The sequence below is a fragment of the Rhinatrema bivittatum genome, chromosome 1 (assembly GCF_901001135.1).
Source record: "Rhinatrema bivittatum chromosome 1, aRhiBiv1.1, whole genome shotgun sequence".
In the NCBI taxonomy this organism is placed as follows: domain Eukaryota; kingdom Metazoa; phylum Chordata; class Amphibia; order Gymnophiona; family Rhinatrematidae; genus Rhinatrema; species Rhinatrema bivittatum.
Window position 1 is genome coordinate 350,693,612 of NC_042615.1, and position 24,583 is coordinate 350,718,194.

General features: G+C 49.4%; 1 protein-coding gene across 2 annotated transcripts in view; it reads left to right on the plus strand.

Moving 5' to 3' along the window:
• Positions 1-24,583, plus strand: part of CCDC158 (coiled-coil domain containing 158) — a 1,731,209-nt gene that overhangs the window by 620,695 nt on the left and 1,085,931 nt on the right. For both annotated transcript variants that reach the window (XM_029599728.1, XM_029599736.1), the window contains exons 8-9: positions 1,188-1,298; positions 2,878-3,001. In XM_029599728.1, coding sequence (XP_029455588.1) covers positions 1,188-1,298; positions 2,878-3,001 — 235 coding nt within the window. The remainder of the gene's footprint in view (positions 1-1,187; positions 1,299-2,877; positions 3,002-24,583) is intronic.

The window sequence follows — 24,583 nt, forward strand, 5'->3', positions numbered from 1 at the left end:
GTCAGTTACCTGAAGTAACTATAAAGACTATGGTGCCTCTTGCTGCTCCAGTACATTTTTCTGGAGAGATTCAGAGAAGTAGAGATAAGCAAATAGGCATGCCAAGTGGATTTAAAAAAGCCTCGTGGATACATGCATATCTCCCACTGCGCATACTTTTTTTTTTTTTTTAACAAAAAGGGGCAGGGTATGTGCATGGTTTGGGCAGGGCATAGACATTCCTGGATTTCACAATGAAACTAGTGCATAAATAATTACACACACAAGCGTGCGCCATGGTCCTCTGCTGCGTATCAAAACAAACAAAAAAAAAGCAGTTCAGCGGGGTTTTATAGGTTGGAGCTAACATGGTAGAATGCAGGTTATTTAACTAGGGGTGTTAGGGAGTTGTATCCCTTAACTAGGTGACCTGGGAACGAACTAGGAAATCTAGTAATGGTGTCAGCATGCGTGTCTATTAAGATCCCCCCATTTATGCGGTAGAAGCGCCATTTACACGCATAGGCATAAGCCTACTTAAAATTGTTCACACGTGCGTGCAGTCAGCCTATTTTATAACATGTATGCACAATCGTGCATATGTTATAAAATGGCCACATCCCTGAGCATGAGCCAATGAGCATGTGCCTGCGCGCCGGTTTAAAAGTTACAATCTATGTTTATTGGAATGCTAAATTTGGAGAACAGTTATTTAAGAAAGCTTTCCTAATAAATATAGAAACTTCCCATCTCCCCTTTTAGAACCTGTCTCTTCTCCTGTCTTTCTATCATTATGAAAAAGGAACTAATGGAGATTGATTCCAATGACTGCAATGCTGTTTCATGGTGAAATGCACTTTGGTAAAGTTACGCTTGGGAAAAGCTCTATTTCTGACTAGTAAATGGCAAGTCAAGGGACTCCATTAATATGACTATTGGGCTGGTATCTTTGAAGAACAGCAACGACTGATAAGTAATTGCCTTTTACTGATCTCTAATATTATATTTCTTATCATTTCTTAAATTCTTAATTTACAATGTGGTTGCCCAAAGACAACCTTTTTAAGAACACTAAATATTTGAATAACATATTAAGAATCTTAATAGTTTTCAGTGATGCAATAATAGATGTACTAAGATGTACTAATAATAGATGTACTTAGAGGTACTAAGATTGCTCATACTATATTTTGTCATTCTTTTGCCAGTTATGATGAACTGTCAAGTAAATATGAACTGGATGTTGGAACGCTGACCGAAAAAAGTAATAGTGCCTGCAACTATGCAGTGAGTCTCCAGAATCAGATGGAATTCGTTCAGTACGTTTCTCAGTGAAATCTAATGAAAATTATTAACTGTATTTTAGAAAGATGTGAAATAATACAGTCTGAACTGTTATTATGTTTTCTAATCTGTCCAAAGCTGCAAAAACTTTAAAAATCTATGTTCTCAATGTAACCCTTTTTCACAAAAGAATTTCTGTGGGGGCTATCTTTTTTTGTCATGTTCCCAATTTTAACAAGTCCCAAGGAGTGGATTCTTTTTATGGGAGAAAGGCTTAAGGTTTTAGGCCCCGGCGGTGTACTGGAATCCTCTGTTAGGAGTATTTCTGCCCCTTTGGTGATGTTAGTGCTATAGAAACAGGCAGGACATAGTGTGGATGTTCAAAAGAAACTTTACTTTGATTTGTAGAAATTAAATAAATGTCCATTCAATGTGTTACTTATTTTACTTCACATCTGTGTTTAATCTGGGTCATACAGAGGGAACTCTCTGTTCTTCACTCTCTGCAGGTACCCTTTTCACTATTCTTTGGGAGCAACTCACCCCCTTGTCTGCAGGGCAAGGGTCCCAGTCAGGAAGGGAAAACCTATTGTGGGGCTCCCCTAAATCCCAAGAAGTATTGTACCTGCAGTCCAACAGAGTCCCCCATGTCCCTAGCTTGTGTCCTGCTTTCACCAGGGTGGAGATCTGGTTGGGCTCTCCATTTCGATCTTGAATCTCTTCTCTTCTGGACTTCTGACCTCTTAGGGGGAAAGGTCTTATTTTTGATACCAGCAGGACTTTTACAGCCCAGCCACACAGAGAGGATAAAAATGCACAAAATCCTAACTTTCACCACTGGATGAAGAGTCACCGTAGTCCTCTCACTGGCTAGAAAAGAATAATCAGGTCTTCTGGCTCCTTCCCTGTGGTTACAGGGTTTGTTTTATCAGCAGGAACTGGATTCACCTGGACACTTCCAAACTTGAGAAAAACTTCTTGCTAAAGTTCTTTCTACTTTCAAGGAAGGTATAATCCCTACCAGGCAAGGGGTGCACTGGAACTGAGCAGTTTCCCAACCAAAAACACAGCAGAGGAGCAAAAGCCAGCTCCTCAACAAAACCCAAACTCAAGTAACCACACACTAAGGCTCCGAACCCCCTTCTAGACAAGGACTGAACCACTGCAGGCATCCTCATGCTGCTGGAAATGGCCTGTCCTCTTCCCTATCATCTACCAGGGCAGGGATCTATGGCCATCTAGTGGGAGACCAGGGCGTCCCACATCAATAAATGTGTTAAAACTGATAGACATTCTGATTTTCTAAAGTCCAGCAGATTTTTGACAACCAGTGTTTAATTTCTATTGAAAATGAAACCTATAAATAAATATTATAATCCGTAGGCAATGGGCAGTCTAGATGGATCAAGTATCCTTAGCTTCTGATATCTTCCATTCTTCTATGTAATATATGAGTGATGAACTAATTTTATGTGTATGTGCTGGCTACTCAGAATTAGTCTACAATGGATATTAAATATATAGAGAAAAATATAAATTTATCATGAGTTTAGTTGTAAACAGATATTTTACATTGAACAATTTAATTTGTCCCTTTTTCTAAATTACTTTTAGAGAGCAAGCAAGTACCCAGAATTCGCTATATTTACGTCAGCTTACAGAACTGGAAACAACTGTTGCTGAGTTGCGTTCTGAGTTACGTGAAACCCAAAGGATGCGTACAGAAAAGATTAGCGAGGTATTGATGGTAGTTTTAATTAAATTAAGTGCAGCTTTGTCTCTTGTACATAGTTTTTAGTGCTGTACGTTCTTTCTCTTCCATTCCCCCAAAAGGTAGTGGGATTGCCTGCCAACACATTTATGTTTAGTAGAGGAAGCTAACATCAAAATTGTGCAAGAAAAATAGTCTTCAATAATCATTAGTTTAATTGAAAGATTTAAATAGCTATGGTAGATAAAGCAGGGTGGTTACTCTGTTAGTCCATAGTAAATAAATAAATTGCATATAAGTCTTGTAAAATGTTCACATATTTTAATTAGCTGCATGAATGACACATAAAGGTCATTAGGCCAATTTTAATAGTTGTGGTATACAATGCTATTCATTCACTATAAAAAAAATCATTTAATATCTTTCACTGTTTAAACAATTGCAGTTCTATGTCATTAGAAATTATATCTCTGGTTCTGTTTAACAGGGCTATAATTCTTTTGTCAGAATTGATGTACCTTTATCTAGGTTTTGAATTTCAAGTAAATATTTTGCACCCTCAAATAGTCATCTTCTTTGCTACATTAAGTGCACCAGTCTGATGCTCAGAAGATGCACAGGCTTTTTTTCCCCTTTAATTGTGGCTATTTTAAACTTCAGAAATAAAAATAACAGAGAAAAAGGAGCTAAATATTTTTTTAATTTTATTGTCAAAAAATAACCTTTATATAAAGCTTAGATTTCACTTATTGCAATAGCAGTGACAGTAGTAGCACTGAATCTTCTTTTCTCCAAGGACAAGCAGGATGGTAGTCCTCATACAAGGGTGATATCATCAGACAGCACAAAGGTTTCTAGAAACTTGACAGACACACTGAGCATACCCAGCATACCACTAACAATGCATCCATGTGGACTTCCTCTTCAGTCTCTCTTTTTCTGCGAAGCCTAAGCCTCATGGTTGTGAAGCTCGTGCTTTATCGGTGATAATTAATTTCCAGCGTTGCATGGGGTCCCTTTGCATTTCGCAGGTTTTTCTTTATCACTTTTGGAAAGTTTTTCTCTAGAACTTGCAGCCGATTGCCGATGGTGTCACCCTCCTGTGGTTGCCGGCTATCGACCACGCTGCATACTTTTTGAGATGGCGTTTTCCGATTTTCGCTGATGCCCCCAGTGCCCCTGGACTATGTTGATCACAGACCCCCATGAGGTCTGTGTCCTTTGCCTGGGGGCATCACACAACATCCGTGGTTGCGATCTTTGTGTCCAGATGACCCCTAAGGGCCATCGGGCATGGTTAGACAAAATGGAAAAGCTGTTCTGCTCTAAAAAATTGGATCCATCGTCAGCGTCTGGTAATTCTAACCCACAAGGGAAAGAAGTCTCAGCTTTGACCCCCTTGGTCTCCCATCCACAACAGCTCCTCAATCATGAGGTGGGGGCGGGTGACCAAGTAAGATCCATATCCTGTCAGTCCAGGTCGGGCTCCTCGACATCTCCATTGGTCCCAGGGAAGGACCGAGGTGAGCACCATGAGAAGTCAAGGAAACACCAACACTGCCTGTCCTTGTCAAAGTCGGACCACGGAAAGGCACCAACTGAGTCGGTGCCTCCCCCAAAGCGGTCTTGTCCAAAGGAGAGTATTCCCTCTGATACTCCCAAAGACTCTTGATGGTCCCCACTGATGCCAGTGGAAGGTTCAGTTCCACCCCCTGACACCAGGGTCAATTCCATTCCATTGCATCCTCCTCCTCATGCTGTTCTATCCTTGGCATCTTTTGAGGAGGAGTTAGAGAGGTGCATGCGGTTGGCAGTCGGCCGGGCCCTGCAGGGCTTCGAGCCTCCGGTTCCACCAGGACCGCCACCACCACAAGAGCCGGCTCCATTGGTGCTTGTGCCTCTGCTTGAGCAACTAGACCTGCTGCTCAGTATCTTAACGACGCAGTTAGCTTCGATGGCCCAAGCCCCTTCACGGCCAAGGGGAGCATCGCTGCTGCTGCCAACGGTTCCCATTCCAGTGAGTGACTCCTTGGACAAGGAGGGTCCTTTGGGGTCGACAGCACCTCTATTGTGCACGGCACCCTGACAACCTCTGACTCTTACAGGACCACTGGCACTCCCGAAGCTGGGGGATCTATCGGCGCCCATGCGGCCCCAGATCCCACCAGTGCCCTTGGTTCCGCCTTTGGTTCCACCGATGCCCCTGCGGCTCCCTGGTTCGAGCTTAAGGGTCAGATGTGTGTTCCACCCCCCCCCCCCCCCCCCGTGTATCTGGACATTCACAGTGAAGGGGAAGCTGCCCTATGATCCCTGGGAGGGTGAGGCGTCTTTTTTCTCCATGGAGGAATCGGAGGACTTGCCATTGTAACCATCTCCACCAAAGGAGAGGCAAAAAGCCCCTCCAGAGGCTCTTTCTTTTGCTGGCAGAGTCAGTTCCTTTTCAGCTTTTGACAGAACAGGATTCTCGTCACAGGATGCTGGAAACCCTGCAATTTCTGGATGTTCCTAAAGAGGTGGTGGCTGTTCCAGTCTATGACATCTTTAAGGAGCTTGTCACCCGACTTTGGGAATACCCCATCTCCGATCCTCCTGTGAACCAGAAGACGAATGCAGTCTATCTGTCCAGCCCACCCCAGGGTTTGATCGCCATCAGTTTCCTCACCAGTCAGTGTTGGTGGAATCGGCCAGTAAGAAGGCGAAGAGACTTCGCACTCATGCCTCGACATCCCCGGAACGAGAGCACAGGGCTCTGGATGCTCTTGGTCGCCGGGTGTTCCAGGGCTCGATGTTAGCAGCTAGGATTGCTTGTTATCAACTGTATATGTAAGAGACCTTGGGGTAATCATAGATCAACAACTCAATCTAAAAAAACAGATCAACTCCATACTCAAAGAAGGTTTCTTCAAGCTCCATATCTTGAAGAAACTCAGAACCCTCCTCCACTATCATGACTTCCGCACCATCATCCAAGCCACCCTTTCCTCAAAGCTGGACTACTGCAATGCCCTCCTCCTTGGTCTACCCTCCTCCACTACCAAGCCCTTACAAATGTTCCAAAATGCCATCGCCAGGGTCATCACCAACTCACGGAAAGCTGATCACATCACTCCTATACTCAAAGAACTCCACTGGCTCCCCATCGCATCCCGAATTCTCTTCAAAATTTTAACCATAGTACACAAATCCATCCACTCGTACAATTCCAATTGGCTGGATGAACCCTTTTGTCCTATACGCACTGAACGACCCACACGAACTGTCAACAAAGGCACCCTCTCCATTCCCCCTTTAAAAAAAGCCCACCTCTCCTCTACCAGGGATCGTGCATTATCCATTGTAGGCCCTAAACAATGGAATGCCCTCCCTACCACGCTCAGGCTGGAGCCATGTTACGCCAAGTTCAGAAAAAAACTTAAAACATGGCTCTTCCGACAAGCCTACCCTGATTAATCTTCACCCCTCCTCCCCCCTCCCCCTTCCCTCACCAGCCCCAACTTCATTTGAACCCCCTGTACATTGACTCCTGTAAGTAACTTGCCTAAGCCTTGTATATAGCCCTGTAAATAGCCAGTTACAGTCTTAATGCTTTAATTTCATTGCCTCCTGTTCTATGTATACTCCTCCATGTTCGCCCTCCCTGTTGATTGTATTTTCAGCCTTTAAGTTACAATGTGAACCGGTATGATGTATGCTTACTAATACCGGTATATAAGAGTTTTTAAATAAATAAATAGTACTCCAGGAACCTCTGGAAACAAGCCCAAGAATTGGGAGAATGCCTCCAGCAACAATTCCAGGAGGACTTCAAGAAAATAGTTCAGCAAGGCCTGGACTGTGATAAATACAAAGTCTAACCTGCATACGACGTGTTCGAGACAGCTATGAGAGTTGCTGCCGCAGGCATTGGGGCTCTCCGTATGGCTTGGCTGCATGCCTCTGACCATCCCGAGTTCCAGAACCATCTGGCAGATCTTCCCTTTTGCTGGCGAGAACATTTTCAGTGACAGGATTAAGGAGGCAGTGGTCCAACTGAAGGACTATCATGTAACCCTTCAACAGTTGTCAGCCAGCACTTCGGATTTCCAGTCTTACAGCATAAAGCCTCCCAGGCAATATCCATGATGGCCTTTTTACCGGCCATGCCAGTACTACTCGCCGGCCTCTAGTAGGGATGTGCAGGGGATGTGCAGAGGGACCGCATATGTTACATTCGGTATTCGTATTCGTGGGGGGGGGGGCGCAGATACGTTACATTTGGCAAGGGGGGGGGGCCTCGATCCGTTCATGCGTTCCATTCTTATTCATTTCCCATCTAAAATTTAATTAACTACAACCCCCCACCCTCCTGACCCCCCCCCCCCCCCAAGACTTGCCAAAACTCCCTGGTGATCCATCGGGGGTCTGGGAGCTATCTACTGCTCTCACGCCATCAGCTGCCGGTATTCAAAATGGCGCCGATAGCCTTTGACCTTACTATGTCACAGGGGCTACCGGTGCCATTGGTTGTCCCCTGTCACATGGTAGGAGCAATGGATGACCACCTGCAGCTGTTCACAGATCGATGGACGTTAGTCACCTCGGACCAATGGGACCTGTCCATCATGAGCCAGGAGTACAAATTGTATTTCCAATGAATTCCACCTCGTTTTCCTTCGTGCCCCAGTGGAAAAGCATAGAGAACCAACAGATACTCCAAAGAGCTCTCCGCCCTCTTAATAGCTCAAGTGGTCGAACCAGTTCTGCCATGCCAACAGGGAGACGGGTTCTACTCCAGGTATTTCCTGATTCCCAAGAAAACTAGTGGCCTTCGCCCCATTCTGGATCTGAGGGTGTTGAACCGGTTTCTGGTCAGGGAGAAGTTCAAAATGATCTCATTGTGTACTTTGATTCCCCTTCTCAAGCCTAAGGACTGGCTCTGCTCCTTCGATCTCAAAGACACATACGCCCATATCCCCATTTCTCCAGTGGATTGGAGGTATCTATGATTCCTGGTAGAGGAGGAATACTACCAGTACCGCATACTGCCCTTTGGCCTAGCTTCAGCGCCCCGGGTTTTCACCAAATGCCTGGCAGTAGTGACGACCTATCTTCGGAGGCAAACAGTTAACGTCCTCCCTTACCTCGATGATTGGCTTATCAAGAGCGACTCCAGGTAAGAGTCACTACGTTCCCTGCAAGTCACAATACGTGCCTTGGAAAATCTGGGATTTCTTATCAACTACCCAAAATCCCATCTCCAGCCATCGCTACAAATGGACTTCATTGGGGCCAGGCTGGAAACCATCCAGAAGAAGGCCTTTCTGCCTCGAGACAGGGCAGAGACCCTTGCTGCCCTTGCTCGAGTATTCTCTAGTTGCTCCCATGTCTCAGCACACCAGCTCCAATGACTTCTGGGTCATATGGCGGTGACAGTGCATGTTATGCTGTTTGCTCGGCATCACATGCACAGGGCTCAGTGGACATTATGCTCCCAGTGGTGTCAAGCATAATGGATCTTCTGGCCCATGCCTTGATCACCATTCTCCTTCGGCAATCCCTTGTGTGGTGGGCAACCCCATCCAATCTGCAGCAGGTGATTCCTTCTGGAGCCCTCAGCCCCAGATTGTCCTCACCACAGATGTGGCTCACAAAGGTTGGGGAGTGGCTGTTGCAGTATTACGGTCCCGGGCCGTGCCCCGGGACCTCCTCTTACCTCGCGGCCAGCCCGGGCTACTGGAAGCCTCCTTCGGCCATCTAGGCCTGACCTGGCTCCTGCCGCGGCTCTCCCTTCGCGAGGGAGACGCCGCCGACCCGACGCGGTTGGCCCCGCCCCCTAGGCGCGCGCACACGTGAGGGCTCAAATTTTTAAAGGGGCCAGTGCGGGAAGAGGAAAGTCAGCCCTCGGATGACATCAGACACTGCAGGGTATTTAAATCCTGCAGCTTGGCCTAAACCTCGCCTTGCAATGAGGTTCACTCTGTTAGAGTTTCTAGTTGCTGCATCTGGAACCCTGATCGTCTTCAGCTTCAGACTTCTAGCTTCCGACCCTGCTTCGTCCACTGACTCCAGCTTCAGCTTCTGTCCTGGCTTTGTCTTCGGCATCTGACTCCTGGCTTCTGACCTTGGCTTGTTCCTGGACTCCGGCTTCAGCCCTCTCCTCTTCCTCAGGTATCCTGTTCTTCACTCGCCTGGAGGTTTCACGTAAGCCCCAGTGGCTCGGGTCCTCACGGGCTCCTCCCGGGGGAGGGGGGCCGCGAGCTTCCAAGGGTAAAGTCTCTTCAGACCTCCTGGGCTCAGCCGCTTCGCTGGACTACCTCTTCGGGTTTCTCTTCCGTTCCTCGGTCGCAGAGGATCGCACCTAAGTCCAAGAGGCCTGGATCCCTACGGGCTCCTCCTTGGGGGACTTCGGGCTTCCAGTGGTGAAGCCTTCTCAGGACAACCTCTTCAACGCCGCCTCCTGGCTGCGACGTCCACTGTGGGCTCCCCACAGTGCAACACCATCTGTCTCAGCTGGCCCAAGGGTCCACATTCCTAACAGTTTGCAAGGCCATGGACCCGGCAGATGTCACGGGCTTGAAAGCCATTCCAGGTATTGCACAGAGGTTGCAACAACAACAAATCTGCATTGACTCCCTGATGACGACCGTGCAGAGATTAGCTGACCGGATTGACGGAGCCACCGCACCCAGTTCCCCAGAACCTGTAGCTGTGGCCGATGTCAGACCGACCATGCCCATACAATTGCCAGCACCCTCACGGTACTCTGGGGATGCAAAATTATGCCGAGGATTCCTTAATCAATGTTTCATTCGGTTCAATCTACTGCTAGTCCAGTTTCCCATGGATCTGATCAAGACTAGCTACTAGGGATGTGAATCGTGTCCTCGATCGTCTTAACGATCGATTTCGGCTGGGAGGGGGAGGGAATCGTATTGTTGCCGTTTGGGGGGGTAAAATATCGTGAAAAATCGTTAAAAATCGTTAAATAAAATCGAAAATCGAAAAATCGAAAAACCGGCACATTAAAACCCCCTAAAACCCACCCCCGACCCTTTAAATTAAATCCCCCACCCTCCCGAACCCCCCCCCAAATAACTTAAATAACCTGCGGGTCCAGCGGCGGTCCGGAACGGCAGCGGTCCGGAACGGGCTCCTGCTCCTGAATCTTGTCGTCTTCAGCCGGCGCCATTTTCCAAAATGGCGCCGAAAAATGGCGGCGGCCATAGACGAAAAGATTGGACGGCAGGAGGTCCTTCCGGACCCCCGCTGGACTTTTGGCAAGTCTCGTGGGGTCAGGAGGCCCCCCACAAGCTGGCCAAAAGTTCCTGGAGGTCCAGCGGGGGTCAGGGAGCGATTTCCCGCCGCGAATCGTTTTCGTACGGAAAATGGCGCCGGCAGAGATCGACTGCAGGAGGTCGTTCAGCGATGGCGCCGGAACCCTCGCTGAACGACCTCCTGCAGTCGATCTCCTGCCGGCGCCATTTTCCGTACGAAAACGATTCGCGGCGGGAAATCGCTCCCTGACCCCGCTGGACCTCCAGGAACTTTGGCCAGCTTGTGGGGGGCCTCCTGACCCCCACGAGACTTGCCAAAAGTCCAGCGGGGGGTCCGGAAGGACCTCCTGCCGTCCAATCTTTTTCGTCTATGGCCGCCGCCATTTTTCGGCGCCATTTTGGAAAATGGCGCCGGCTGAAGACGACAAGATTCAGGAGCAGGAGCCCGTTCCGGACCGCTGCCGTTCCGGACCGCCGCTGGACCCGCAGGTTATTTAAGTTATTTGGGGGGGGTTCGGGAGGGTGGGGGATTTAATTTAAAGGGTCGGGGGTGGGTTTTAGGGGGTTTTAGTGTGCCGGCTCACGATTCTAACGATTTATAACGATAAATCGTTAGAATCTGTATTGTATTGTGTTCCATAATGGTTTAAGACGATATTAAAATTATCGGACGATAATTTTAATCGTCCTAAAACGATTCACATCCCTACTAGCTACATTATTTCACTGTTGGATGGGAAACCCCTGGCATGAGCCTCTTCACTATGGGAGCGTCAGGACTCCCGCCTAGCTAACCTGGTGCAATTTGTCACCACCTTCTGACGGATCTTCGATGAGCCCTCCCGCAGGCCTACGGCCGCCTCAGAATTACTTCAGCTATGCTAGGGTAACCGGCCTCTTTCCGAGTATGCTGTAGAATTTCAGACACTTGCAGCCGAGTTGAACTGGGGGAATGACAGCCTGCACTGCATATTTCTGGAGAGCCTCTCCTCAAGACTTCAAGATGAGCTGGCGGCCAGGGATCTCCCGGATGACTTGAATGGTCTCATCGATTTGGCAGGTCGCGTGGACCGCCGTATCCAACGCCGGGTCCGGGAGAGGAGATTCGCTCAGAGACCTGGGAGCTCTGGAACCACACCTTCGCGACTGCCTCTCCAGGAAATCAAGATGCAGAACCTATTCAGTTGGGCCGAGGCCCAGTTTCTCAAGAGGAAAGGAGAAGACATCATGCCCACGGCCTGTGCCTGTATTGTGGGGGCAAGGGACACTTCCTTGCCCGGTGTGGCGAGCATCCGGGAAACGCCCGGACCTAGAGATAGTCGGGGAGCTAACCTTAGGTAACACCACTTCCTCCTCCCCGTGTACTGTTCCAGTGACCATACTCCTTCCCAAAGGGAACTTTGATATGCTGGCCGGAGCCGGGGGAATTTTTATCCTCAGGGATTTAGTCCAACAACTTCAGATTGGGGCCCAACCCCAAAGACCTCCTGTCCGTGTGTCTTCCATTTATGGAACCCCTCTTCCAGGGACTATCTCTACTTGTACCAAGCCCCTCACGCTACGCACAGGTCTCCTGCATGTGGAAGAAATCTCGTTCCTCATCTTGGAAAAGTTCATGCACCTGATCATTTTGGGGCTACCCTGGCTGAGGAAGCACTCCCCGGTAATCCGTTGGGATACTCTCCAGGTTGCGTCCTGGGGTTCGTCGTGCTTTGACATCTGTTTGACCGCTGTTCCTCGACCATCGATACCTCTCCTGACCGCCCCTTTAGTGCTGCCGCTCCACTATCAGGACTACATAGATGTCTTCTCGAAGGAGAAGGCTGAGCTCCTTCCGGAGCATCGACCTTTTGACTGTGCTATTAAGTTGATCCTAGGTACCACGCCTCCATGAGGACGGGTGTACCTGTTGTCACTCCCAGAGACGCGAGCCATGTCTGCATATATCCAGGAGAACCTGGACCGAGGGTTCATTAGGCCATCTAACTCCCCGGCCGGAGCCGGGTTCTTCTTCGTAGCAAAGAAGGACGGGTCTCTCCGACCCTGTATAGATTATCGCGGTCTGAACAATATTACACGACGCGACCGATACCCACTACCATTGATTCCGGAGCTACTGGATCGACTACAAGGAGCCAAGGTGTTCACGGAGTTGGACCTCCGTGGGGCGTACAACCTGGTGAGGATTCGGCCAGGCGATGAGTGGAAGACTGCGTTCAACACGAGGTATGGCCATTACAAATACCTGGTCATGCCCTTCAGCCTCTGCAACGCTCCTGCGGTTTTCCAGAACCTCATGAACGAGGTACTAAGGGACATGTTACAAACGTCCGTCATCGTCTACCTGGACAACGTGCTGATATACTCGAAGGACCTGGTCACGCACCACAGAAATGTCCGCAGGGTACTACAGAAGCTTCGGGATAACCGGCTCTTTGCCCAAAATGGAGAAGTGTTCAATTTGAGCAAGAGTCCTTACCCTTTCTCGGGTATATTGGTGTTCTCCACGGGTTTCCATATGGACCCTGAGAAAGTGACGGCCATCAAGGATTGGCCTCAACCCTGTGGGGGTCAAGGCGCTTCAACGCTTCCTTGGCTTCGCCAATTTCTACCGACAATTTATACCCCACTACTCCAGGATGGTGGCTCTGCTACAGCCCTCACCAAGAAGGGGGCCGACGCTAGAAATGAGACAGCCTTCCTTCAGGAACACATGTCTCCATTACCCGGACCCCCAACGTCAGTTCATTGTGGAAATTGACGCCTCCGACATGGCGGTCGGAACCGTCCTGAGTCAAATAGCCAGCAATGGCAGATCCCTGCCGTGTTCCTATCTGATAACTAAATATACAGACCACAAAAATTTGGAATATGTGCTTCATGCGCAGCGACTGAATCATAGAGAAGCCCAATGGTCTTTGTTTTTTAACCGGTTTGACTTTCTGCTCAAATACCGCACTGCTGACAAAAATACCCATCCAGATGCCCTCTCACACTCCTTTGCTTCAGAGGATGTCCCTGATGAACCTCGCCATATCATAGATCCTGAGAAAGTGATTCTGGCTGCTACTCATTCCATTCCAGCTAGGAAGATGGTGGTCCCTTGGACCCTGAGAAAGAAACTTCTGAAATGGGCTCATGATTCCCGATTAGCCGGTCACCCTGGGCAATTCCGTATGCTATCCACCTTACAGAGATATTATTGGTGGCCTTCAATGAAGGAGAACATGAAAGCATACATTGAATCTTGCGCCACCTGCGCAAGACAGAAGCCTCCGGCCGGTTGCCCTTGGGGTCTTTTCCAGCCCTTACCAGTCCCAGAGGAACCTTGGATGCACATCACGATGGATTTTGTCGTTGACCTGCCAGCGACTAGCGGAAACAATACCATATGGGTCATTGTAGACCGCTTCTCAAAAATGGCGCACTTCATGGCATTACCCGGGTTACCATATGCCCCAGAACTGCAAAGCTGTTTATACGGCATATATTTTTCCTGCACGGCATGCCGAAGCATATTCTCTCGGATAGAGGTATACAGTTCACAGCTAAGTTCTGGAGAGCCCTTTTAAAAAATTCGATATTTCTTTAGACCTAACGTCAGCATCCCATCCACAATCAAATGGTCAAACTGAAAGAACGAACCAGACACTTAAACAGTTCCTCCGCTCCTATGTCAACTCCAGACAAAGCGACTGGGCAGAGTTGCTCCCCTGGGCTGAGTTCACCCTGAATTCACACCCATCAGCCGCTACTGGATCTACACCTTTCCAAATAGTGTATGGCCGTCAGCCATTATCTCCATTACCGATCCATTAACCCTTGTCGTTTTATCTCCTGCAGGCCCAGGCTTCGGCTGAAGAAATCCATCAGCTATGGAAACAAACCAAGGGTCTCTTGCAAAAGGCAGGACAACAGGCCAAGAAATGTTATGATGCTCATCACAGAGCAGCACCCCAATTCCAACCAGGAGACAAGGTTGACTCAGTACCAAGTTCATCCGTCTCAAGCTGCTATCTGTTCGATTCGCTCCATTCTACATTGGGTCTTTTGCTATTCTCCACCTCCTGGGACCAGTAACTTACAGCCTGCAACTACCTACTTCCATGAAGATACATAATGCCTTCCACATATCTCTCTTGAAGCCACTCATCCTCTCCGAGTTTTCAAAAAAGACTCTGGATCCACAACCTCTTACTGCCGAAGAGGACATCATGTACCAAGTCGATGATATCCTAGATGTACGTAAACGTGGAAAGCAATGGGAGTACCTCATATCCTGGGAAGGATATGGGCCCGAAGAAAATAGTTGGGAGCCAGCTAATAACATCCTTGACAAGGATCTAATTTGACAATTTCACCTAATTCATACAAGGAGAGACCCTAAGAAGGGGGGTACTGTTGCTCCTGTCAGTCGCAGATGGCTGCGACCTCTGTAGCTCACCTCCTTTTTCCCTGCAGCAGCGATTCTCGGAAGAATGGCGGCCTCTGCTTCCAAATGCTGCTTTCCCCGGCGTCCCCGGGACGGCATGAGCGACCCCGTCTGCCATCTTGAATCAGGGATTACCTAGGGCACGCGTGCGCGCACCAGGCCCTCTCTTATACACGTCATGGCGAGAACCTTGGTGGCATCCCCTCCGCATGACGTCACCCCGCCAGTGTATTTAAGCAATCTGGCCTATACTTCCTACGAGTTAGCAAGGACTTCTTTCCTGCTGAATTCCACTTCTTTGGGAGACGCTTCGCTACTTGCTACTCTGACATTCGTTTCTGTACTCCGGTACTTGGATGCTTTATGTACCCGTTCCTCGGGGGCCTTGTCACGTCCTGGCTATCTGCTCCTTGGAGGGCCTTCCTGCCTGGAGAATCCATCTACCCTAGATTGGGACCCAGCATCGTTCAGCCTTGTGAGTACGCTCCTCAATCACTACCAACTTGCTGACGGAACCTCCGGTGTACCCTGTGCCTCGGGCCACTACCGTGCTTGCCTCAGCAGACCATCTTCTACGCTTCAGAGTGAGTACCCGCATCTACTCAGCTCAGCTAACCTCCTGCACTTCTCTATCAATGACAGTGCTGCGCGCCACTACCGGATCTACCCTGAGAAGCTATCATCTGAGTAGGAATTCCCTGGCGTAGCCTGCTCCGCGGGCTACTACCAGGGATATCATCACTGAGCTACATCACCACTCTGAACTGTGTCTTTCTTCTCACTCAGTGGGTACTTCACCTAGTTCCAGTCTAATAAGTCTCATTCCATCTGAGTCCATCTCAGCTGAGGTCACACCTCTTGTAGTGAGTCCCCACAGGGCTCCTCCCTGTGGGTGGAGTCAGCTCTCACTACGATCCAGGGTCCACAACCATACCAATATATAACACCTACCAGAGCTTGTGAACAAATAAGTTGAATTTTAATTTGTTAACTATAATATAGATTGATTTCTTGCTGACATTTTTCTTCTTAATTTTCTGTGTTTTTGCAAGGTTTGAAATATGTATATTTCTCACAGGACAAGCAGGATGGTTGTCCTCACAAATGGGTGACATCGAGGATGGAGCCCACCACGGAAAACTTCTGTCAAAGTTTAAACAGAACTTTAACTGGCCCCTACTGGGCATGCCCAGCATGGCACTGACCCTGCAGCCAGCAGGGGTCTCCCTTCAGTCTTCTTTTTTCCGCGCAGCAGTTGCCACGCGTGAAAGGAGCTCTCTAACCATGTTCCTGACAGGAATTGGAAATTAATTTCCTAAGAAAATTTGCCCCTCAGGGGTCTCCCTTCGACAAATTTTTTAGTCATCTTACGGAACCCGGTAAGTTTTTTTGCCTTCTTCCATCGACTGCCGTCGATTTTGGCCCTCGAGGCCTGTTGGCACTTACCGATCCCCAGCCTAAATTTTGGCTTCCAGCCATGGCAACGGGGTTCCGTCGTTGTCCGGATTGTACCCGGACTATGTCCATCACAGACCCCCACAGGGTTTGTGTAATGTGTTTGGGTAGTGAGCATGATGTCCTGACTTGCACCAAATGTGCCTTAATGACACCCAAGGGTCGCAAAGCCAGGATGGAGAAGATGGGCTCCTCTTCCATGCACCCACCCCAACGCCATCGATAGCATCGACGTCATCGGAAACCGGCAACCGTCGAAGTTGTACCATCATCGTCAACCCTCCGGTGACCGTCCGCCATCGATCGCTTCTCGGCCGTCGACTCCCGTCCCTTCCCCGGATGGGCGAGGGGATCGGAAAGAAAAGCAACCGCAATCGACGGCACAAGTCTCGGCCTGTCGAGGATCCACAGCCATCGACCTCTGCTCAAGCCGAGCCACCGACAAAGAAGCCGCGAACAGACGGACACCCTCCACGTCTCGTTCGCCGGCATCGAGGAAACCCTCACCCTCTCGGGGTGTGGGGCCGTGATCCCACCAGTTACGGTGGTCCCTCCGGCCCTGCCTCAGCCTCCCTCTCCCGTCGAGCCGGGTATGGTTACCCCTGTCTCCGGGCAGAACTGGACCGGCTGGTCCAGGAGGCCATCGAGAAAGCGATGAAGAAATTACAACCTCCATCGGCACCGTCTCCGGCACCGGTTCCAGTGCCGCCCCCGGCACCGACGCCGGCACCGGCTTCGCCACCGAGGAGGGAACCGACCACCGAGCCGTTGATACAAGCGCTAGCACCGCTACTGAGCCGCATGGAGGCACTCATGACGGCCCTTCCTCGGTGATTCCAGTGCCATCGACAACACCACCGTCTCCGACTGGTTTTTCATCGGCAGGAGAAAACACCGTTTCGAATTCCCCCTTCCGGGGTAGTTCCATCGGTACCTTCTGGTATATCTCCACCGATTTATCCTTCGGCTCCATCGATTCCGCGCCAGGCACCGATTCCATCGGCAGCACCGAAGCCATCGATGCCATTTCTGGTTCCACCTACTGCACCGATTCCACCTCGGTTTCCATCGATGCCTTCAGAGCCTCAGCCAGGTCCATCAGGGCTACAAGCCCCACATGATCCCTACGATACCTGGGGTGATGATGATGATACCTCTTCTGACACAGATTTGCCTTCGCCACCATCTCCTACAGAGAGTAGAAAAAGATCTCCTCCTGAGGATCTATCTTTCATTAATTTTGTGAAAGAGATGTCAGAAGTTGTACCTTTTCAACTACAATCTGAAGCTGATGACAGACACCAGATGATGGAACTACTTCAATTTCTGGATGCTCCAAAAATCATCGCTTCCATCCCTATACACCAGGTGTTTTTAGATCTGCTCAAGAAAAACTGGGAATCTCCTTCATCGGTGTCACCAGTTAACAAGAAAGCTGACTCCACATACCTTGTCCAGTCAGCACCAGGTTTCCAAAAGCCTCAACTGGATCATCGCTCTGTTGTGGTTGAGTCCGCGCAGAAGAAGGCCAAGCGTCTTAAGCCGCACTCTTCTACCCCACCTACCAGGGACAACAAGTTCTTGGATAGTGTGGGACGGAAAGTGTATCATGGAGCTATGTTGATTTCACGCATAGCTTCATATCAACTCTACATTACTCAATACAACAGAGCCATCCTTAAGCAGATGCAAGACTATGCTGACACGTTACCGGACCAATACCAACCGCAGCTTCAAACCCTTCTTCACAAGGGATTTGAGGCAGGGAAGCACGAGATTAGGACTGCCTACGACATATTTGATGCTTCCACGAAGGTTTCAGCCACAGCCATCTCAGCCAGACGTTGGGCTTGGTTAAAGTCATCCAACCTTCGCCCAGAGGTCCAAGATCGTCTTGCTGATTTACCCTGCTTAGGCGACAATTTGTTTGGAGAGCAAATTCAACAGATTGTGGCGGAGTTAAAAGACCACCATGAGACGTTGAAACAACTCTCATCTGTCCCACCTGAGGTGACCTCCAAGCAACCGCAAAAGAAGGACTCTAAGAAGTCGTTCTTTCGACCACGTCGCTACTACCCTCCGTCAACTAGGGCTCGTCCTGCACGGTCCTCCAACAGGCCTCAGCCTCATCAGCCGAGAAAGCAAAGACCTGCTGTAGCCCCACCTCCTGGGCCTGCGGCGGGCCTTTGACTTCCCTGTATGGAGCACATGCCAACTCCCTCTTCCACACATCCCTGTGGGAGGTCGGCTGTACCACTTCTTACACCGTTGGATACAGATCACCTCAGATCAGTGGGTGCTAGCAATTATCGCACAGGGTTACCACCTCAACTTCATAACACTTCCGCCAGACTCCCCGCCCCTTCAGGCATGGAGTCTAACCAGCCATTTGACTCAATTACAACAAGAAGTATCCCTTCTTCTACAATCAAATGCTATAGAACCCGTCCCTCCTTGTCAACAAGAGAAAGGATTCTATTCCAGATACTTCCTAATACCAAAGAAATCAGGGGGGCTACGTCCAATCCTGGACCTTCGGGCCCTCAACAAGTATCTGCAAAAAGAAAAGTTCAAGATGGTAACCCTGGGCGCCTTGCTCCCTCTGTTGCAAAAGGGGGATTGGCTGTGCTCTCTCGACCTCAAAGACGCTTATACCCACATTGCGATAACACAATCTCATCGCAAGTATCTGCGTTTTCTGATAGGCCACGACCATTATCAATACCGGGTACTACCTTTCGGGCTGGCATCTGCTCCACGAGTCTTTACCAAATGTCTGTAGTAGTTGCAGCTTTTCTCAGGAAGGAAGGTGTCCACGTCTACCCCTATCTGGACGATTGGCTAATCAGGGCCGCCACCCCTCAAATTGCGCAATCCTCCCTAAAGTTGACAATTCACACACTCCTCTCCTTAGGGTTTCTTGTCAATTACGAGAAATCTTGCTTGGTCCCATCTCAAACCTTATCCTTCATTGGAGCAGACTTGGACACCTTACAGGCAAAAGCCTACCTTCCACTTCAACGAGTCCAAACTCTCATGTCCCTAGCTCGCCAGCTCCAGTCTCAACACACTGCCACAGCTCGCCAATTCCTCATCCTCCTAGGGCACATGGCTTCCTCGGTTCAAGTCACTCCCTTGACCCGACTAGCCATGAGAGTAACGCAATGGACTCTGCGACACCAATGGATTCAAGCTTTTCAGCCTCTGTCCTACATCGTCACAGTTACACAAGCGCTACGCCTGTCTTTAACCTGGTGGACGACTCAAGTCAATCTCCTTCAGGGCTTACCCTTTCTCCTACCAGATCCACAGGTAATCCTAACCACCGATGCTTCCCACATCGGTTGGGGGGCCCATGTGGATGAATTACAAACCCAAGGGTTGTGGTCGCCAGAGGAAGCCGAACACCAGATAAATTTCTTGGAACTTCGAGCAATTCGCTACGCGCTCAGAACTTTCAAGGATCATCTATCAGATCAGATAATCTTAATCCAGACAGACAACCAAGTGGCCATGTGGTACATAAACAAGCAGGGAGGCACAGGCTCCTTCCTTCTGTGTCAGGAAGCTGCGCAGATTTGGGCAGAAGCCCTCTCCCATTCCATGTACCTCAAGGCCACTTACTTGCCGGGAGTAGACAATGTACTGGCAGACCAGCTGAGCCGTGTCTTCAAGCCACACGAGTGGTCACTCGATCCTCTGGTAGTGACCTCTCTGTTTCACAAGTGGGGTTTTCCCCGCATAGACCTCTTTGCGTCCCCTCAGAACCACAAAGTGGACGATTACTGCTCCCTCATTCGGAGCCAACACTCTCAGCCGAGGGATGCCTTCTCCCTCAAGTGGACGACAGGTCTGCTTTATGCATTCCCTCCACTTCCTCTTCTGTCAAGGACTCTCGTGAAGCTACGCCAGGACAGGGGAACCATGATCCTGATAGCACCCCACTGGCCACGCCAAGTGTGGTTTCCCATTCTCCAGGATCTCTCCATCCGCAGGCACATCCCTCTGGGAACGGATCCGCATCTGCTCACTCAAAATGACGGATGCCTCCTCCATCCCAACCTCCAAGCCTTGTCCCTGACGGCATGGATGTTGAAAGGTTAGTCCTTCAGCCTTTTAACCTTTCGGATTCAGTTTCTCGTGTCCTGATAGCTTCACGAAAGCCCTCCACCAGAAGATCCTATTCATATAAATGGAAAAGGTACACATCATGGTGCACTTCTCAGTCCCTTGATCCCCTTTCCTGTCCAATCTCTAAGTTCTTGGACTATTTATGGCACCTATCAGAATCCGGTCTAAAGACCTCTTCCATTAGGATGCATGTCAGTGCGGTAGCCGCCTTCCATAAAGGTATAGAAGGTGTCCCTATTTCCGTACAACCCCTGGTGACACGCTTTCTTAAAGGCTTGCTCCATCTGAAGCCACCCTTACGTCCTCCGGCCCCATCTTGGGACCTTAATCTGGTTCTTGGTCGTCTAATGAAACCACCTTTCGAACCTCTGCACTCCTGTGAATTGAAGTATCTCACATGGAAAGTGTTATTCCTTCTGGCTATCACTTCAGCTCGCAGGGTTAGTGAGTTACAGGCCTTAGTCACCTATCCGCCTTACACTAAACTCCTGCAAGACAGGGCGGTGCTCCGCACTCACCCTAAATTTTTACCTAAGGTAGTTTCTGAATTTCATATCAATCAATCCATCATACTACCTATCTTTTTTCCCAGGCCCCATTCCAACTCTGGGGAAAGACTCTGCATACCCTAGACTGTAAACGAGCTCTAGCGTTTTATCTAGACCGTACAGTTGCTCACAGGAAGAGCACTCAATTGTTTGTCTCCTTCCATCCTAACAAGTTGAGACAACCTGTGGGTAAGCAGGCTCTTTCCTCCTGGTTGGCGGACTGCATTTCTTTTTGCTATCAGCAAGCTGGCATTCCTTTTCAAGACCGTGTAAAAGCACACTCTGTGAGGGCCATGGCGACGTCAGTGGCACACCTTCGCTCGGTGCCGCTTCCTGACATCTGTAAAGCTGCAACCTGGAGTTCTCTCCATACCTTTGCAGCCCACTATTGTTTGGACAAAGCTGGAAGACAGGACTCCATCTTCGGCCAATCTGTCTTGCGTAACCTTTTTCCAACATGATGTACCAACACCCTTCCACCTTCCCGGTAGGGTGCGGATGCCCTTTACCAAATTCCACCCCAGTTGTTGTGCCTGTTGCACACCGTTGGGTACATTTGGTGTAAGTCAGGACATCCTCAGCTCGGTACTCACCCATTTGTGAGGACAACCATCCTGCTTGTCCTGTGAGAAAGCAAATGTTGCTTACCTGATGTAACAGGTGTTCTCACAGGACAGCAGGATGTTAGTCCTCACGAAACCCGCCCGCCACCCCGCGGTGTTGGGTTCGTTTTGTTTTTACTTTTTAGGCACTGCCTGTAGCTTTGAAAATCAGATTGAAGGGAGACCCCTGCTGGCTGCAGGGTCAGTGCCATGCTGGGCATGCCCAGTAGGGGCCAGTTAAAGTTCTGTTAAACTTTGACAGAAGTTTTCCGTGGTGGGCTCCATCCTCGATGTCACCCATTTGTGAGGACTAACATCCTGCTGTCCTGTGAGAACACCTGTTACATCAGGTAAGCAACATTTGCTATTTCTTTTAGCCATTATAGTATTTTTAGAATTTGTATTTAAGTAACTGTGTTTGTTAATTTAATAAAAAGTAAGGGCTGGTATTTTCTGGGATTGGTGATTCACAGGGCATTGTAGGGGGTCATCAAGATCTACTTAAGCAGAAGTAAAATAAATTGCACAGGTGCCTTTATAGAGACACACATACTTACTTGAGCTATTTTTTAAATCTTTGCTAGTATGTATTTGAGGAATTATGTTTGTTAATTTAAAAAAATTGCTCGTGTCTACAAGAGTTTTTTTTCTTCTACCTTGTGCCATACATATCCACTTCTAAATAGTTCTGCCAAAATTAAGTGACTAATATAAGACCTAAGTAACAATCCAACAACTTGTATATTAGTCACTATTAGTAGAATGCCTTTTATTCAGTGTAACATTTATGGTGCTTATGTCCCAAGGTCTTCCATTTGGAGACTTAAGGGTTATCGAATATGCTTTCAGCTGTCTGCAATGAAAAAACAGGTGACTCATGTGAAAGATGAATTGTTCAGGTTTCAATAAACCTCCCCTTTCTTGCAGCATCCAAAATATCTCTCACAGCTCCCATGGAGGATACAGAAACCCAAGAATAAATGGTTTACAGTGAGTTTTGATAGAACAACACATGTGACTATATGACAACCAATTTTCCTAAATTGCAGTATCCTGAATACCCACTCCCACTCCCTCAGAGAAGGCAGCCATTCAGGATTCAGTAACTCAGAAATACATGGATTACAGTGGGCTCTGGCAGAATAAGGCCTCTGATGAAGAAACACACACTCTCCCTACTGTTATTCATATATAATACCCTTTCTGCATTGAATAATGAAAACACTCCAATAATAGAAAGTGAAGCAATGTCTGAAAGGGATATAGTCATACAGTGTATCCTGAAGCCCTTAAACATTAACAAATGTCATGAAAGGAAGCTTCTTCTCTTGGGAGACTTGGTCATCAGAGGAACCAATTTGGGAAATAATTTTGATGCGGATGCAACACATATGTTATGCTCGGGCTTGTGGACCCTTGGCCGACGGGAGGATGGTATACCTTTCGGAGAGTCCGTAGGTTCTCTCGTCAGGTGGCGAGGCAGAGCAGGAGACAGGACCAGCTGACCCTTGGCACTGGAGACTGAGGCGAGCGCGAAGACGATGAAGAGACGGGATGAGGCACTGTGTCTTCCCCACTGGAAGTCTGTGATCCCCCCAGGAGGAGCCCATAGGGACCCAGACTGCTGGGACTTACGTGGACCTTAGAGAGGTCAGGTGACGGTGCAAGGGCTGACTGGAGCTTCACCCTGGTAGCCCGCGGTCCCCCCGGGAGGAGCCCCTAGGGACCCGGGCCACTGGGACTTAGGTGGGCCCTTGGAGACGGTAGTCTTGAAGGAGTCCTAGGTCAGGTGCCAGAGGGTCGTCGCTCACCAGTCTAAAGTCATACGCCAGAGAATCACCACTTGCCAATCCGAAGTCAGGAACCAGAGAATCACCGAAGGCCAATCCGAAGTCAGGAACCAGAGAGTCACTGAAGGCCAATCCGAAGTCAGGAATTAGAGAATCACCGAAGGCCAATCCGAAGTCAGGAACCAGAGAGTCACCGAAGGCCAATCCGAAGTCAGGAACCGGGAACGTCAAAACGGAACAGGAACAAGATCCAAGGCTTAAAGACTCACCGAAGCAAGCAGACTAGACAGCGCTAGTGGACGTTGCCAAGTCTCAGGATGAGCAGAGGAAGCTGCCTTTTATACTTCCTCTGCTATGCCTGATAGAGAACAGGTGAAGACATTTAAAGTGATAGGTCCCTTTAAATCAGTGGAGGAGGCGCGGCCTCGCGCCTAAGGATGGCGGTGGCCATCTTGAATCTCCCCCGCGGAGGGGAGACGCTGTGAGGGGGGAAGCAGACGGCTTCCCCTGCAGCGAGCAGGATCGGAGGCCGCGCGGGCGCAGCGGCCCGAATCGGAGCCCTCCCCCGGGTCTCCCGCAGCGAGAGTGCGCCGCGAATCAGGTAGGGGGCCGCAGTCGTAGAGCGCCACAGCCGTGGGACACAACAGTACCCCCCTCTTTAGGACGCCTCCCCGGAGGCCTGGGTTTAGCTGGATGGTCCTTGTGGAACTGCTTCAGCAAATTCCGGTCCATGATATTAGCCAGTGGTTCCCAGGAGTTCTCCTCGGGACCGATGGCTTCCCACGCTATCAGGTATTCCCATTTCCTTCTGTGCTTCCTCACATCTAGAACCTCTTGGACTTGATAGGTGAGGTCATCTTCCGAGGTCACAGGTTGCGGGGTCGAGGCGTGCTGGAAGGCCATGACAAAACCAGAGGCTTCAGTAGGGAGACGTGGAACGTGTTGTGAATCTTGAGGGACGGAGGGAGACAAAGTTGATACGAGACAGTACCCACTTGCTGGATGATGGAAAACGGTCCGATGAACCGCGGGGCCAGTCGCGATGATGGCAGCTTCAACCGGATGAACTGCGTGTTCAACCAAACCTTTTGGCCCGGCTTGAGAGGCGGGTATGGCCTTCTGTGCTGGTCTGCGTATCTCTTGGCTGCCTGACCAGCCCTGATCAGGGCGCGTTGCGTGGATATCCACAGGCGATGCAACTCATCGGCGGAGAGTTGAGCTGTCGGAGATGCAACCGTGATAGGAACAGGCAGTGGCGGGCATGGCTGCTTCCCATACACTATCTGAAAGGGGGAGGACCCCGTAGCTGCTGAGATATGGGAATTCAGCGCAAATTCGGCCCAGGGTAGCAAGCTGGCCCAGTTGTCTTGTTTTTCATTAACATACAGACGAAGAAAT